General features: G+C 46.5%; 1 protein-coding gene across 1 annotated transcript; it reads right to left on the bottom strand.

Moving 5' to 3' along the window:
• Positions 1-3,222: 3,222 nt before the first annotated feature.
• ZNF619 (zinc finger protein 619) lies at positions 3,223-16,649 on the bottom strand. The gene is given in 6 exon segments (XM_032648755.1): positions 3,223-5,696; positions 5,698-7,040; positions 10,644-10,757; positions 11,714-11,840; positions 15,694-15,776; positions 16,323-16,649. Coding segments are annotated over 5 exon segments (1,707 nt in total). The 5' UTR covers positions 15,715-15,776; positions 16,323-16,649; the 3' UTR covers positions 3,223-5,594.
• Between the last annotated feature and the right edge of the window lie 1,257 nt (positions 16,650-17,906).

Here is a 17,906-nt window from a genome sequence, read left to right as displayed (position 1 = left end):
CTCCACAACGGGAGAGGCCACAGCAGTGAGAGGCACGCGAATCGCAAAAAAAAAAAAAAAAAAAAAAAAAAAAAAAAGAATATAGTGCTTGTTCCACCCAACTCCTGAAGATAGGGCCTCTGTCTCCCAGTCTCTGTGGGAGGGGGTAGGAGCCTAACTTCCATGAGCACCAGTTAGCAAACCCAGACGGGTTTCACTTGACTTCCCTGCTTTACTGAGTCTCCACTCGCCCCCTCTCTACTCTCTCATTCTCCCTTTCAAAGACCGGGTCACCTCTGTACAAGTCGAAGCTGAGTTCAGTTCACCCTGGACACTTTGACACGATGACCAAGAGAGGTCTCCTCTGGAGAGAAAGGGGGCGCCTGGACCGAGAGGGGCTACAGCACAAAATGCTGGTGGAGGCTTGGCAGCGGGTCAAAACAGGAAAAAGAGATGCTCAAGTGGACCGGTGGGTGATGCTGGGCGCACGCCCGCTCGGAGCGGCGGGAAGCAGGCGACGCCGACATCTCCAGCCGCCAACGAAGGCGGGCACAGAAAGCCCTTCGGAGGAAGACGAACGAACCCGCCACCGCGGGCAGGGGCGCGGGCCTCTTCGGCCAGGCTCTTCCAGGTCACGGCTCTCAAGCCAGCCAAGACAACGAATGCGCCGAGCCACCTCGCCTCCGAGGCCGGGATCACCCCGGCGGACGATTAGCACAACGGTCCACTCTCCCGCCGGAGAGCGGGCTCCCCCAGCCAGCGCCGAGGCGGAAGGACGGCGGGAGCCCACCGTCCGCTCTAGGAAGCCCGGAGGTTTCCTCTCGGTGGTGCCGGTCCAGGGCGCTTACGTGACCCTCCCGCTTCGCCGGGCCCTATCTCCGCAAGTTGGAGATGGCCAGTGGCGGCAGCGACGGCCTTGTGGCAAACCTGCCTGCCTAGATCTCAGCGGCTGGCTGCAGATGGGGCCGCAGCAGGGCTGGTGCAACTGTGATCGAAAAGCGGGGATTCTTGGCCTCCAGGATGTGACATCATATATGGAAACAAATGTTTGTATCTCTTCTTAATCCCTCCCTATTCCTGGGACACAGTCCAAGGGTGGACTGGTAAAGATTAACCTAACAGTCTGAAGTTGGCTCAATCGCTGTTCCTTCTAACTTGTTAACAAGGCAAAATTTCACATACTAAGTGCTAACTTTCCCGGATTAGGCTAGAAACTAGAGAATTAGCTCGATTTCACACTATAAATGCTGAGGACTGTCAGCGGAGCGCATTACAATTTAAACTGAACCGTAGGAGCAGACAGAAGTTTGCCTCACAGCTTGCCTAATCTCTGTTATGTGTAGTGTACAGGGAGTGCACAGAATGCGATCTCCCTGAAGATGCTGCTTAGAAGTCTCAGCTTGGCGGGATGAGGGCAGGGGCGGGGGCGGGGCAGTTAAGGGAGATGCAGGGAATACCCTGCTGGAGGCTTATTCCTTCAGGAGGTGTGGCAGTGGTAGCTAGATTAAGGGAGAAATCACGCAGCCATATTGTTTTTCTGATCAACAACCCAGCTTCCACTTTGGAGTGACTGTGAGCAGAGAAGGAAAAGTGGGAGAACTATAACCAGAAATGAACTAGATGGAGAGCTATAACCAGGGAGCCAACCTTGCCACTGCTGGGTCAACTACACATATACACCCCAAAGGAAAAGGCCCAAGAATCACCCTCACTCAACCCATGGCCAGAAGTACCTGTCTACCCCAAACACAGAGCACAGAGGAAATCAGAAGGGTTATCACTTCACATAACCCCACCAGCAAATCCACCCCCAAACCAGCCAGTCACAAGCCAACAACAAACGAAAGTCTCAATGCACAGACCGAGCTTACTGTGAGCCAGGAAACGTTAATGGAGGATGATCAACACATCCAATGGAAGACTATCAAAGATAAATTGCCCAGGGCTTCCCTGGTGGCCCAGTGGTTGAGGGTCCGCCTGCCGATGCAGGGGACACGGGTTCGTGCCCCGGTCTGGGAAGATCCCACATGCTGCGGAGCGGCTGGGCCCGTGAGCCGTGGCCGCTGAGCCTGCGCGTCCGGAGCCTGTGCTCCGCAACGGGAGAGGTTACAGCAGTGAGAGGACCGTGTACCGCTAAAAAAAAAAAAAAAAAAAAAAAAGATAAATTGCCCAAAGATTCCAGGCTGTAGGGAAAAAAATATCCTTAAGTTATCTTCGTTGCCAGGAGACATAGAGCAATAGAAATGAGGGAAAAGATTGTAATCGAAGTCAGCAACAGATACCTTTTGGATATTTGCCCCCTTACCACAGGGTGGGGCCCCAGCAGCCTCGTTACACTGTATGAACCACCCCCCCAACCCCCCACCAGAGGAGAGTAGGCCAGAAGTGAACACCGAAACTGGGCAATTCAGACTCTCCTAGGAATTTGGAATTAAGTCTGGGAGAGTCTCAATTCAGGCTGGTCCCTGGAGTGGAGTTGTAAACTGTGGGACCTGTGGCAACTTCTGCCTTGTGCCTGGGGATGAAGAAAATAGGAATTCTAAGAGGGGAGAGGAGATGGGAAGCGAGGAGCCTGCTGACACTCAGCCCGACTGTGCCGCCTGTGGTTCTGATTGCTTGGGTTTCCAGCCCCCGGACCTCCTGGCTGCAATCTTGCCCTTGGATGTCAGGATGCACACAGGAGTCCTTATAATAAATTAAGTATATTTTAGTTAATTCAAGTAGGTGTTTGCTATTCTGAAACAGAGCCCTACATAACGTACTAAGCCAAGTCACTGGTAAAGGTAAAAGTCTCAAAACTGAATTAACTCAGGTAAAATGACACCCACATACCTTTCCAGAGGGAAGCAGGCAGTCCTCATGCAAATTGGGGGGCGTGGGGCAGTCAGCTGGTTATAATGTTATTTCACTTTCAGAGAAAATAGAAACTCCTGAAAGAATACTAAGTTATTTTTTTTTAATTTATTTAATTTACTTTTGGCTGCATTGGGTCTTCATTGCTGTGCATGGGCTTTCTCTAGTTGCGGTGAGGTCTACTCTTCGTTGCGCTGTGCGTGTTTCTCAGTGTGGTGACTTCTCTTGTTGTGGAGCATGGGCTTTAGGCATGCAGCCTCAGTAGTTGTGGTGCACGGGCTTAGTTGCTCTGCGGCATGTGGGATCTTCCCGGACCAGGGCTCGAACCTGTGTCCCCTGCATTGGCAGACGGATTCTTAACCACTACACCACCAGGGAAGCCCCAGAACACTAAGTTTTGTGTGAGTTTATTTTTACACGTGTCCTTTCTGTGAGCTACATTATGGCCCTTTTCAAAAAAACTCCTGAGTGTCTAATTAAGTGCCAGACACCTGGCAATGCTGGTCCCTGCATCAGAAAGGACAGCATGTCGCTCACCTTTCAGCACCTAGTAGGTGCTGTGGAGGCTGTGTGATAACATTCAATTAACAACAGGAAAAAGCTCTAAATGCCTGTTGAATTAATGAATAAAGGAAGAAATAAATGAGAAAATAAAAGTCACCAAAGTCAGAAACCCATAAATCTCTTTGTTGTGAGCACTCAAAAGCCACTTTCAGCCCAGAGCAGATCTGTTTACTTTTCCCTCACTCCTTGCTTTCTTCTCATGGTATAATCTGCTCCCTTCCAAACTATATTTAGAAGTTCCCCTTTTCTGAAGTCTGGCTAGTTTAGAGTCTCTCACCCCCACCCTTCCTTGCTATAATCCTCCCAGGTGCCCTTCCTTGCTATAATCCTCCCAGGAGCCCCTTCTTGTTTAATGGTGTTTTAGGAAAATAAATAGGACAAAATTTACATAGTTACACACATATATATACACATACATACATATACACACATATTACATATATATTATGTTTTTGACACACACACATATACACACATATATATGTGTGCATGTGTCAGAAATATGTATGATAAAGAAACCACAGTTATTGTCATTTTCCTATATTTTGATTGCTTTTCTTAACAATGATTCTGGATGAGGCATCTTTGCATATTCTGGAAGCTCTGACCACAGCTGGGTAAGTAAGTTTGGTTTCTGCCTTTTAGTCCCCTGAATTCTATGTATTGCACAAACTTAATCAAGGAATGAAAATAAAGAAAATATCCTTAACATCCTGCCAACCTTTTAACTTTCTCCCTGTGCTGAGGGAGCTTTTTGGGGTAATAGAACTTTTCTGTATCTTGGTTACACAAATGTATTCAGTTGTCAAAACTCACCAAACTGTATACTTTAAAAGGGTGAATTTTACTGTCTATAAAGTATATCTCAATAAGCCTGACCAAAACCAAAACCAAAACCATCTTTCTTTGCCCTCCCTTAGAGACAATTTTATGGTGTTATAATGACAATGTATGTATCCTTTTCTTAGTACTTATCCCCATGTAATTATTTAAAGTACCCTTCCACGTCACTACACTGTCCTGAAGCAGTGATTCTGAGAAAGGGCAGGGCCTCTAACCACTGGATGGACAGTGTGGCCAAGCCAGTGAGATCATAACATCTGGTAAGATTAGCGTCCTTTAAACTCTTCTTTTTGGTGTTACCAAAGTCGTTCATTAGGAAATTAATTCAAAAGCACCACCCCTCACAAATGAATGATAGGGGACATGGAGTAGGTGTGATAACAGGCTGATGCACGTATGGTAACTGATCAGGAATGAGCTCTCTTCTAAGGCAGGAGCTACAGCAAGTCACTGTTGGGTTTCTCTTCTCCTTCCCTCTGGTGTTCCCCAGAGTGATGCCAACAGCATCATCCCATGTATAATTTAGATATACACCCAGGCACCTGCCCTCAATTGCACAAGCCCAAGTCACTTTTTGTACCTACATAGTTGAGTGGGCACTAAAAGTAAACAATGATATGGATGGGAACAGCAGAGAAACCCAAACAGAAAAAGCACATCCCCTTTCAATCATATTCTTGTCACTGATTATTTCCTTGCACTATAGCTTAGTTACACAAGATCCTCATAATGGTCATTATCAAGGTAATAGATAATCCAAGGCTCAGATTCCCCACAATGAAATTTGCTACTGGTCCCACCAAATGGTGCTCCTTAAATACTGAAGGTAATCATTGGATACTTTTTCTGATTACTTCCTCCCACAGACTCTGCGTTTTCCCTACTTGTTGAATTACTATGGCTCATCTCATTGTAATGACATCCCCCTAAAGCCCAAAATGTTCTGCCAACTCTTCCAACTCTAGTAGCCCCAGAAGGCAGGAGCAGACTGATGGTAGGCCAAAACTGGGCATGATAAAGAGCAAATACTACAGGGAGTTCCCTGGTGGGCTAGGGGTTAGGATTCCCGGCTTTCACTGCTGTGGCCTAGGTTCAATCCCTGGTCAGGGAACTGAGATCCTGCAAACTGTGAGGCATGCCCCCCCCCCAAAAAATATATATATACTACCGTTTGCTACCCGGGGGATAGAAGAGGGTAATCAAACAGGGTCCTTAAGCATGAAACTTAAATGGAGCTGGGAAAACAATAATGATTTACTTATGGAAGGCCAGAAGAGTATCATTAAAGACATGACCAGGAGACCAGAGGAAAGTCTGCTACCCTAGGGAAAATGGAGTTGAGAACATGAGGGAGCTCAGGGGGAATGAGATAAAGGGTTCAGGCTATGAGGGGATGACTTCCCAGGAGAAGCAAGATCCTGAAAGAAATGCATGATTTGGACAGGTGAAGACTTGGCCCATTTCAGATGAGGGGAGCAGCATGAAGAGAGGCACAGAGGGAGGAAGCAGCACTGCACATGGAGAAGACGGGGGAGACCCTGGCATGGCTGGGGCAGGGCTCGCATGTTGGGGAGGCGGAGGGGAGAGCACTGAAGTGGGGCAGTGGGGCTTAACCAGGGACCGCTCTGTAACTTGGGCAGGTTTCTTCCTAGTATGCAGTTTCTGATGCTGAATGAAACTCGCGCTCCATTTGAAAGATTTCCCGCACACCTTACACTCGTAAGGTTTCTCCCCAGTGTGAACTCGCTGGTGCTGAACCAGGGTGATTTTCTGATTGAACGCCTTCCCACACTCCTGGCATTCATAAGGTTTCTACCCGGTGTGGATTCTCTGATGTATTATAAAGCGTGAGCTACAACTGAAAGTTTTCCAACATTCATGACACTTACAGAGTTTTTCCCCAGTGTGGAACCTCTGGTGTTGGAGAAATACCGAACTCTGGCAGAAAGCCTTGCCGCACTCTTTACATTTGTAAGGTTTCTCCCCAGTGTGGATTCTCTGATGCTGAATCAGGACTGAATTCGAGCTGAAGCTTTTCCCACACTCCTTACATTCGTATGGTTTCTCCCCAGTGTGGATTCGCTCATGGATGACGCAGTCATAGCTACACTGAAAGGCCTTCCCACATTCCTTACATTTAAAGGGTTTCTCCCCAGTGTGGATTTGATGATGCCAGATAAGTTTTGAGTTGTAGCTGAAGGTTTTCCCACAGTCCCTACATTCATAGGGTTTCTCTCCCCCATGGAGTTTCTGATGCTGAAGGAGGTGGGAGTTTTGACTGAAGGCTTGTCCACATTCCTGGCACGGGTACGGTTTCTCCCCAGTGTGGATTTTCTGGTGCCGTGACAGTTTTGAGTTATATCTGAAGGCTTTCCCACATTCTTTGCATTTGTAGGGCTTCTCATTCGTGTGAATTCTCTGATGCTGGTGAAGGTCTGAACGTTGGTTGAAATATCTGCCACACTCACCACATTTATAAAATACCTGTTCTCTAGGGAGGCCCTGCTTTGCAATGAGATGTGTGTGGACACCACATCTTCCTTCCAGTTGTCTGGCTATCTCTTCTCTTTCAACAGTGGAAGATGTATGATCCTGGACTGGCAAATCTGTGAAATCGCCATTCTTTGAGTTTGTTTTCTTCCCCGTGTCATACAGTTTCAGCTTCTCTAAGCTGTTCTCAAAGTGAGGGTGCTGGGGAACATCCAGCAGCAGTACCTCCATTATCGGTCTGTGTGACTCTGGTCCTTTAGAAATGCTCAGCTCTGGAGTTTGCCCTTCATTCTCAGTCTTGGTTTTACAACCTAGCATGATAAAAAGAAAACATAATATAATTGAATCACATTGCTGTACACCTGAAACTAACACAACACTGTTAATCAACTATACTCCAATATAAAGTAAAAATTAAAATAAATAAATACACACACACACACAGATAAAGTGAAGGGACGGAAAAAGATATTCCATGCAAGTGGAAACAAAAAGAAAGCTGGAGTAGCAATACTCATACCAGCTGGAGTAGCAATACTCATACCAGAGAGAATATAGTTTAAAACAAAGACTGTGACAAAAAAACAAAGAAGGGCATTACATAAAGATAAAGGTATCAAAGAAAAAAAAAGGAAAAGAAAAAAGAAAACATAACAGTCACTTATTTATGCTAGAAGGAGAAAGGGATTAAGCAGTACTAGCTTTCCCAGGACATATATACTTTTTGGAGGGAGACATAGCCTCCTGATGGTGCCCTGAAGGAACAGTTAAAAACACTGGAGGTGGGGCTTCCCTGGTGGTGCAGTGGTTGAGAGTCCGCCTGCCGATGCAGGGGACACGGGTTCGTGTCCCGGTCCGGGAAGATCCCACATGCCGCGGAGTGGCTAGGCCCATGAGCCATGGCCACTGAGCCTGTGCGTCCGGAGCCTGTGCTCCACAACGGGAGAGGCTACAACAGTGAGAGGCCCATGTACAGAAAAAAAAAAAAAAAAAAATACTGGAGGTGGAGAAGGAAAGCAATGCCATTAAGACAGCAAAACCAGTGCAGACAGCAGAAACTGTTAATGGAGACGAATGGAAGAAGAAAAATGGGAATGGGGTGGAGAAATTGCTGGAATAGAAAGGAATTAAGAAAAGTAGAGGGAGGGAATTCCCTGGTGGTTCAGTAGTTAGGACTCAGTGCTTTCACTGCTGTGGGCCTGGGTTCAATCCCTGGTTGGGGAACTAAGATCCTGCAAGCCACACAGAGCAGCCAAAAAAAAAAAAAAGGGAAAGCAGAGGGAGCTGAGGTAGAGGAAGGAGATCTCTGAATTACAGCAAAGAGAGCTGGGTAAGCAGCTCTCATGCCACACAGCGTCCAGAGGGCTGGGAGATGCTGTCCACAACAGTGGATCTCAAGGCCCTGTCAAGGCAAGAAACTCCAAATGCTTTAGAGTATTCTGTAATCGTTAAGGAGATGTGCTTTATAGCAAGTCTGACTGGGGCAAAAACAGTTTGTAACACTGCCGGTTGTGAGGGGTTCATAAAAGGACCGCAATTTCAAAACCTATGTGCTGTCCCCTGGGAGAGAGACTTACCCATGAAAGGAAAAAAGACATGGCTAGTCAAGACCCTTCTAGGACTGGAGAAGGCAACTGGCGGGCAAGAGGGACCCACACTCTCACTGGTGGCACTACAACAGGGAAGCCGTTTTTGCCTTTTCAGGCACCAAAAGTGAAACTTCTAGCTTAGTGTTTCTTGAGTTATTTTGACCATGACTCACTCAGTACACACATGCTTCCACACAAAAACGTATACACTCGTACAAAACTGAAACAGAAACAAAAGTTTCGCAGAATGATACCCTTAATAAGAGTAATGAACGTATGACAGATTTTATACAAGTTTGGTCTATTTTATTTAAGCCTAGCACAGTCTAGTCTAATTTTTAAATGCTGAGCACAACTCATTGAGGAGTTGCAACCCAGAATTTTAAAAACACAGTTCAAGATTCTCAGGAACAGTGGTCCTCAAAGTGTGGTTCCAGGACCATCATTATCTGGGAGCTTGTTATAAATTCAGATTCTCAGGCCCTACCCCAATCTGCCAAATTAGGCTCTCTGGAGGTGGTGTCCAGCAGTCTGTGTTTTAACAAGCCCTGCAAGTAATTCTGATGCACACTAGGGTTTGAAACCCACTGATCTAGAAACTAAAAGAGGCAGTTGGAGGCTGTTTTTTCATAGTTTTAGGCTGTACTGTCTGATTAGGTGGTCACTAGCCACATGTGGCTACCTAAATTTAAATTAATCAAAATGGAACGAAATTAAAAATTCAGTTCCTCGGCTGCATTAGCCATATTTCAGGTGCTCATGTGGCTAATGGCTACCATATTGGAGAGTGCAGATATGTAACACTTGCATCACTGTAGAAAGCTTTACTGGACAATGCTGGTTTAAAGCTCCTGGCAGGCTAACTAAATAAGGTGTAGCTGTGGCAAAGGGAGACACTGACAATTGCAGGTGGGTCCCTGGGAAAGGGTTTCATCAAGGTCATCTGAAGTGCTGGAGTCAACCTAAAGGTACTGATGAAAACAGAGTGTGGGTGAATAATAAAGGGGCATTTGGTTTACAGAGGTTGTGAATAGCATTAGCGATTGAGAGAGTATAAGAACAGGGCCAATTGAATGAGAAAGGCTATACACCAAATCTCTGGATGGTTCTTTACATTTACTTCAATTCAATATCTTTCAAGAAAGGAAACCACTCATTCCCAATCATGCTTTCTGCAAACCAACCAATACTTCACATTAATAGAATGAAAGAAGAGAAGCATATGATCATCTCAATAGATACAGAAAAAGCATTTCGCAAAATTCAACATCCATACACGATAAAAACTCTTAACAAATTAGGCATAGAAAGAACATATCTCAACATAATAAATGCCATAAATGACATGCCCACAGCTAACATCATACTCAAGGGTGAAACGCTGAAAGCTTTTCCTCTAACATCAGGAATAAGACAAGGGTGCCCACTCTCACCACTCCTATTTAATACAATACTGGAAATCCTAGCTAGAGAAAACAGGCAAGAAAAAGAAATAAAAGGTACCAGAAATGGAAAGGAAGAAATAAAATTGTCTCTATTTGCAGTTAACATGATTTTATATATAGAAAATTCTAAAGACTCAACAAAAAACTGTTTGATCTAATCAATGAATTCAGTAAAGTTGCAGGATATAAAATTAACATACAAAAATCTGAATAATTTCTATACACTAACAATGAGTTTTCTGAGAAATAATGAAATTGATCCCATTTACAACATCATCAAAAACAATAAAATACTTAGGAACAAATTTAACCAAGGGAGTGAAAGATATCTACTCAGAAAACTACAAGATATTGAGGGAAAAAAAAAATCAAAAGACACAAATAAATGGAAAGATATCCTGTGTTCATGAATTGGAAGAACTAATATTGTTAAAATATCAATACTACCAAAAGTCATCTATAGACTCAATGCAATCCCTATCAAGATGCCAATAGCATTTTTTACAGAAGTAGAAAAAACACTCCCCAAAATAAACAGGCTTTCTTCCAAAAGCTAATTTATAACTTAGTGTTCAGGAATTCATAAACATTCCGTTCTCCTGTACAGTTTCACACACACCCATATGAAATATTCTTACAGAAACAAGTTCTTACTCTATTCTGTTTATATTCTTAAGTTGACCAACAGAAACCTATTTTCACTACAAAAGGTTTGAAATCCTTTAGTTTTACAAAGAAAAATGACAGAAAATGAAATGTTTGGACTCGTCTTTTCCAGTTTGGGTCTGAAACTCCAGCAAGGGAACCTTTTTCATGTTAAATCATTAAAAGACCGAAGGAGGCAAAGCTGAAGAGGAACATGGTAGGTTCTCCTGCTTACCTGTGCAGACACCTCTCACCTCTCTCCTGATGGGTGTCCAGGGATCCAGGCCCCCTGGTGCTTTCCCTCGCTCCAGCTGGAATATCAGATCTGGTTTGGGGAACGGAAATGCTGCTGAAGGAGAAAGAAAAGGAACAGGAAGCTGAGGAGAGTCTCCTCTGACCCCTCTCAGCCCACCCTCTGCTTTACCAGGTGGAAAAAGAAGTGATGTCCTAGGAGATGAAGTGAGGCCAGTATGGAGAGATTCTGGGGTGTAAGGAGGGCTCAAACTGTTTTGCTCAGGAGGAAGTTTATTCTGGCTCTGAGAACAAAGGAAGTTCCCACTGTCATTGGAAGTGTGTATGGGGGAGCCCCAGGAGACTCTCACACAGAGGAGATGGGGCCAGAGTCTCCTCCAGGGAACTGAAAGAGTGAAGGAACAAACATGGAACCTTCTCAGTGCTCTGTGCCCAGAGCAAAGCCCCTCCCAGGAGAGTTCCCACAGGGAAAGAGGGGAAGTCTTTTTTTGGTCACACCTTGCAGCTTGTGGGAATGTTAGTTCCCCGACCAGGGGCTGAACCCGTGCCCTCGGCAGTAAAAGCATGGAGTCCTAACCACTGGACCGCCAGGGAATTCCCAAGAAGTCTCGTTTAAAACCAAAGTGACGACTTCCCTGGTGGTCCAGTAGCTAGGACTCCACGCTCCCAATGCCGGGGGCCCGGGTTCGGTCCCTGCTCAGGGAACTAGATCCCACATGCTGCAACTAAGAGTTCACATGCCACAACTAAAGATTTCACATGCAACTAAAGATCACGCATGCTGCAACTAAAGATCCTGCATGCCACAACTGAAGATCTCACATGCTGCAACTAAGACCTGGCACAGACAAATAAATAATAATTTTCAAAAAAAACAAAAAAACCAAAGTAAACCCAGATCTTTCTCCAGCAGCTACTCCTACAACTGGGGATTGGGGAGCTCAGCTCATGCAGCATCAATCCTGGTAGTATTAGAGATCCCAGATCCATTAAGGAGGAAACCAGGAGCCCACAATGGCAAAAGCTGAGTTTTAGGAAGGAAGGAGGACTCACCCAAGGAAGTTACGTTTGCATAATTCTCCAGCATCACCTCCCTATACAGGGTCCTCTGCGCAGAGTCCAGGCTGGCCCATTGGTTCTGGGTGAAGTACACGGCCACGTCCTCAAAGCTCACTGATTCCTGAAACAACAGGTTCCTGCTCAAGCCCTGGATGGGACAGAGGGAGCGGCCTAACTCCAGGGAAGAATCTCCTGGAGTCCATGGCTCTGAGCCCTAGGGAGGGTGTGTACTGGAAGGAAGAGCCACACAGCACCCCAGTCAGGCACAGCCCTCAGCCAGCATCCGCATTTTCAACGTGCTTGCCTCTGGGGTCCCACTACTGTCATCCCAAGCACACAGTGCAGCACCTACTGCTGTCTGCCTGGTGATCACAGCAACCCTGCGTCTGCTTCCATGGGCTGGGTCCATCTTTCTGGCATGTTTTCTAAAATGACCACAGCAGGTATCTTTTGCCCAGGCTCCACCCATTCTGAAGCCCCCATCAGGGCCTCCCACTCAGTTCCTCTCTGGACGGCCCCCTCCATATCTTTTAGTATAGACAGAGGGGCGATTCTTCCTCTTCCCAACATCTTGCCTTATTAGGAAGCTGTTTGTCCTATGAAGGCAATGTCACCTTCTCCTTTCCTAACACAGCTGACTCCAGGGACAGAAAGGCAGTCTCCATCCTTCAACATGGACCTGTCCCTGATCACCTAAGCTCTGTCCGACCTGCCAACACTGTCCTCTTCACCAGGTGTGTCTCTTCCTGCCTCTCACTGGGGCCGTTTCCACCTTCCCAAGGGAGAAGGAAAGTCATAGCTTGTTTAGGCCATTGTGCCTTGTCCCGTGTCAGTTACTTTCACATCAATTAGCTCAATCCTTAGAACACATCTGTGAAGTCAGAATTATTATTCCCATTTCTAGATGATGGGGATCAGTGATAGTAAGCACTTCCAAATAGACAAAAGTGAGACCTCTTTATCGGAGCATTTATTACAAGGTTGAATAAGGAAGCAAAAATTTCAAAATGAACTGACCACTTACATAAATTAGTCCTACTATAATATCCCTCCCTGAATCACACTGTCCCCTATCCCAGTCTGTCATGACAACAACCGTCTCTTTGTTCTTAGTCCCTTATGGGTGGAAGAAATAACCAAAGAAGTATCGGAGCCATCCGATACTTTACAAGCCATCATTGTAAAGATTGGTTCAGACAAGAACCATCGCTGGATGCTAAATCTAGGCGGAAATTTTGATGAGAAGCAGGATATGTGCATGCTCTTAAATGTTTCCCAACGGATTTATCAGTTGCAAGGGGAAAATAATAACTGTACAGTGAAGAAATCAGATAAGACCTTGACCAGGAAATCTAAACAAGGCTAGTGTGACTGATGAACTGGATTTCTAATTTTAATTTAAATAGGCACCTGTAGCTAGTGGCTCCCTTACTGAACAGTGGAGAGAACAGACACTTTGCTGATCCTGAATGTAATATTCTGTCTTTACTTCCTTGAGAGTCAACAGCTGAGACCATGGCCCTGACCTTCTTCCTTCACATTATGGCTTCCACCCTCCTCTCCTCTCTAATTATCGACGCGTCCTTCGTTCTTTGTTCTCTGCAATATTCAGCTTCTCAACGTCCGGCTCCATCTCTCATCACTCTGCTTTGGTCCTTTGCTAGTACTTCCTCCTTCTCCATTATTAAATCAACAGCGTTGCAGATTCCTCTCTGTGGGAAGCAGATAACAGAGCAGCACAGCATAACGGCTAACAGCACAGAGTTTAGAGCTGTGGTTCTCAATGCGGGGCGGGGTGGGGGTGATACTGTGCTCAACAGGGAATATGTGGCAATGCCTGGAGATGGTTTTAGTTGTCACAACTGTCGGGTGGTGGTGATGCTACTGGCACCTAGTGGGTAGAGGCCAGGGACGGATGTTACTGTGGGGGACACAGGAGGGTCCCCCACAGCAAAGGGTTACCTGGCCCAAAATGTCAACAGTGCTGAGGTTGACAAACCCTGCTCTAGAGCCAGACTCCCTAGGTTCAAATCCCATCCCTATAGCCATTAGCTGTATGAACTTGGATGAGACACTTAACTTTTTGTGCCTCAGTTTCTTCATTTGGAAAACTGGGATAATAGCAGTACCTAGCTTATGGGGCTCTTGTAAGGATGGAATGAATTAATATGTGTAAAGCAAACATCACCTGGCACATGATGTTATATAAATCTCAGCACTTATTACAACCACAGATGAGATTAGGGGAACTTCCTAAAAGATTCCAAATAACAAATGTTTCTCATAGAGACGAGCAAAGGCTGACAGTTCTATCTATCTATCTATCTCACCTCTGAGAGGTCCTAAAAGAGAGCAACTCAGCTGAGAGGTTTGAGTTTTTAGCATCTCTTCTAGCTGGAATGCACATGACAGCTGGAAATCAAGCAGCCACCTTGGATCATGAAGTAACCTTTGGCATGAAAGCCAGTGCTAGGACAGTGGAACAGAAAGACGGAAAGAACATGGAGGACTTCCCTGGTGGTGCAGTGGTTAAGAATCTGCCTGCCAATGCAGGGGACACGGGTTCGAGCCCTGGTCTGGGAAGATCCCACCTGCTGCGGAGCAACTAAGCCCGTGACCCACAACTACTGAGCCTGCGCTCTAGAGCCTGCAAGCCAGAACTACTGAGCCTACGTGCCACAACTACTGAAGCCCGCATGCCTAGAGCCCGTGCTCTGCAACAAGAGAAGCCACCGCAATGAGAAGCTCGCACACCACAACGAAGAGTAGTCCCCACTCGCTGCAACTAGAGAAAGCCCACACGCAGCAACGAGGATCCAACACAACCGAAAATAAATAATTAATTTTAAAAACGAAAGTAATTTATTAAAAAAATAAAGGACCTGGATGTGTGATGACAGTGGAGCTGCCACACTAGCCCTAGGCTGCCTCTCCCAGACTTCTTTGCTGTGAGAGAGAAGCTTCTATCTTGTTTAAGCGACTGTCGCTTGGGGTTCTCTTAGTGGAACATAATCCCCCATGACTACTATAGTCCAGACAAAGCACTTGGAGAGAACAGACTGTCCCCAAAGTTGTTTAAACATTTCCTGACACAGAACTAATGTTGGCTTAAGTGCTGAAACAGAAGTGGATGGTCCAGTGTCCAGAAAAATGAACCAAGTACACATTGCTCTTAAGTTTCTGGGATGGACCTTTCTCATTATATGATACATCCATTACATGATATACCCAGCTTTCTCATTACATGATGTAGGACTCTGGAGAAAAATTTACTGAAATTATCCTGTACCACTAAGAAAACTCTGGAGGGAAAACTTCCTCCAATGCTGCATGAATTTGTGCCAACAATGGATACAGTCTCTTACGCAGGTTAAGCTGCAGTCTTTGCAATGGGCTAGAGGCACTGGCTTCAGCTCCAAACTCAGCATTCCTCCAAGAATTCACCTCCTTCATCAATCCACACCCTCCAATGCTCCCTGTTTGGGCTTCATTGCACCCTGACTCCGTGGTCTGCAGAGTAAACTCCTCTTATGGGCATGCCTGTTTAATCTTAGGAGGCAGCCTTCCTCTGTGTATTGTCACGCAGACTGGCACTCCCCAAATTTTAACTTGCCCATTAATTCCCCAGATATTGTACAAATGTATCTTCTGACTCAGGAGATCTGAGGTTCTGCCTTTCTAATGAGCCCCCTAGTGAGACCAAAGCTGCTCATCTGTGCACCATACTTGCAGTTTGCATGGACATAGATTCTCAGTTTCTAGGAGAATTTCTTGGCCGGTGCTCCCCTCTTTCCCAACCTGATCCTCCCAAGTTTATCTCACTCTCCCTCATCAACTCCCCTAACACACTCCTTTGCCACACTCTTTGATGGATGCAAAGCTAAGCACAGGACTGTCCAAGGCAGGCTATGGGTCCTGTAAAGCCCTTTCATATCTGTTTTGAATATGGAAAGCTGGAAGAAAGCTCAGCTCACCTGGGACCATTTCTGGAGCATGGCTGATGACCCCTGGCTTCGTGCGGTGCCCTCTCTGTTTGGAAGAGCAAGAACCTGCAGAGCTAAGAGGAGAAAGAACCACAATGAGACACCCTGTGTTGTTTCCCACACTTGCCACCTCTTCCCTCAGTCTCCTCGCCACTATCCTTGGAAACGTACTCTTAGGACACTGTGGATGGCCTCACTGCACCCTCGCTAGGGATTCATTGTGTGCTGCAACTGCTCCTTTGTACACTCTATAAATTTGCCTGGTGAGGACGTAAATTCCTAGAAAGAATCTCTGAAGCAAGAGTCAAGGACTGCAGTGTATTCATGGTTTTTAAGAAAATCCCTGACCCACTGTGAATGCATTACTAAGTAGTCTGCACTGAATGCTTCTACTGATCATGAATGGCAGACTCTAAACAAGCTTCTGGAGAGAAAGTAGGGTAAAAGGGGTCCGTGGACCTCTGCACCGGCTTTGGAAAAAAATGCAAGGGGTGTTCTGACCCCGGGAGGAAAAGCTAAGACGCTCAACGTCCCAGTGGGCGATGCGGACCGGAGACCACATCCACATCTGGACACTCCACCCTGGGAAGCAGGCGACCCCAAACGTCACCTGACCCCACCTTGAGTACCGCGAATCAGAGGAGATCCGGCCGGCTCTTCGAGGCAGGAAGGTCTATCGCGCCTCTCCGGCAGAAGGCTGGGACCAGGCTTGTGGCGCCCCGAGGGCCCCTCCGCAGCGAGTGCCAGGTCCTGACGCCCGAGCTCCGGATGGGGAGGGCTGGGCCACTGGGGAGCAGGGTCGCGTAATGCCCAGCCGCTCGCTGAGTGCCGGCAGCCCAGCCGAACAGAGCCAAGGCGGAAGCGCTCCCGGCCGGCGCCCTGGGCGCCTCTCTAGGAAGCCGGGAGGCTGGCCCTTCTCCATGGCTCCCCCAAGCCAGACCTCAGACTACTGCTCCCGCACCGGCTCTTCCCTATGGCTGCTCACCCCAAGTTGACGATCACTTCCTCAAGGACAGTTACCACTTGTGATGACGTTATACTTCTTGTGATGCTTCGAGTTCTGGCGCTAAGATTTGCTAGCAGGAACTTAACCTAATGAATGTAAAGCCCCATTCTCCCACTTTAGTGGCTGATGGCCTGGACTGTGACCTAAAATCATGAAGTCAGGGGTCTGACTATCCAGGTTCAAATCCTGTCTCCACCATTTATTCACTGTATGGCCTTGTGCGAATTACTAACCTTTTCCTCAGTTTTTCAGTTGAGAATGGTAATAGTTTCAAACCCATAAATTCAATGGATTAACTGACTCAGTCAATTCATGCAAAGCACTTATAACAACTTCTGGTTCTAAACTACCACACAGATACAGGCTGTAATACTGTGATTTAAGAAATACAAATTTGGGGAATTCCCTGGTGGTCCAGTGGTTACGACTCCTCGCTTCCACTGCAGGGTGCGCAGGTTCATCCCTCGTTGGGGAACTAAGATACCACATGGCACGTGGCCAAAAAATCCAAAAATTAAACAAATTAAATTTAAAAAAATGTTTGGTCTTCACTTCTTTCTGACACAAGAAGTTTCTAAAATCCTTGGAGTCTCCGGAGTAGTGAGACTGCCTTTGTGTTTCCTGGTAAGTCAGCAGCTGGGGGCTCCTAACTTCGGGGGTGACAGTTGGGGGGTCCTCGTCACCAGAGGAATCCACCAGGGGATTGGGACCACGTGGCTTGAATGCTAACCCCCACCGCCTGGAGCAGAGACGGGCTGGAGATCTAGCTAATCACCAATGGCCAATATTTTAACAAACGTGCCTACCTAATGAAACTCCATAAAAACTCTCAAGGGATGGGGGGCTCAGAGCTTCCAGGATGAATACATGAAGGTGCTGGCAGGGTGGTAAGCTAGTGAGGGCAGGGAAGCTGTATGCCCCTTCCCCCCACACCTTGACCCATGCACTTCCACTTGGCTGTTCCCTAGTTTTATCTTTTGTGACAAACTGGTAACGTATTTCCCAGTTCTGCAATGAGCCTTAGCTGTAATAAACTGTTAAACCTAAGGAAGGAGTCATGGGAACTCCAATTTTCAGCTGCACAGTGAGAAGTACAGGAGGCCTGGGACTTGCAATTGACGTCTGAAGTCGGGGCAGACCCCTTAACCTGAGGCTCACCTGGGTAGTTAAGGGTCAGAATTTAACTGAAGTGTGAATT

This window comes from Phocoena sinus, chromosome 11, assembly GCF_008692025.1.
Source record: "Phocoena sinus isolate mPhoSin1 chromosome 11, mPhoSin1.pri, whole genome shotgun sequence".
In the NCBI taxonomy this organism is placed as follows: Eukaryota; Metazoa; Chordata; class Mammalia; order Artiodactyla; family Phocoenidae; genus Phocoena; species Phocoena sinus.
Note: the sequence above shows the minus strand (reverse complement) of the source record. Positions and strands in the feature narration are given on the sequence as shown.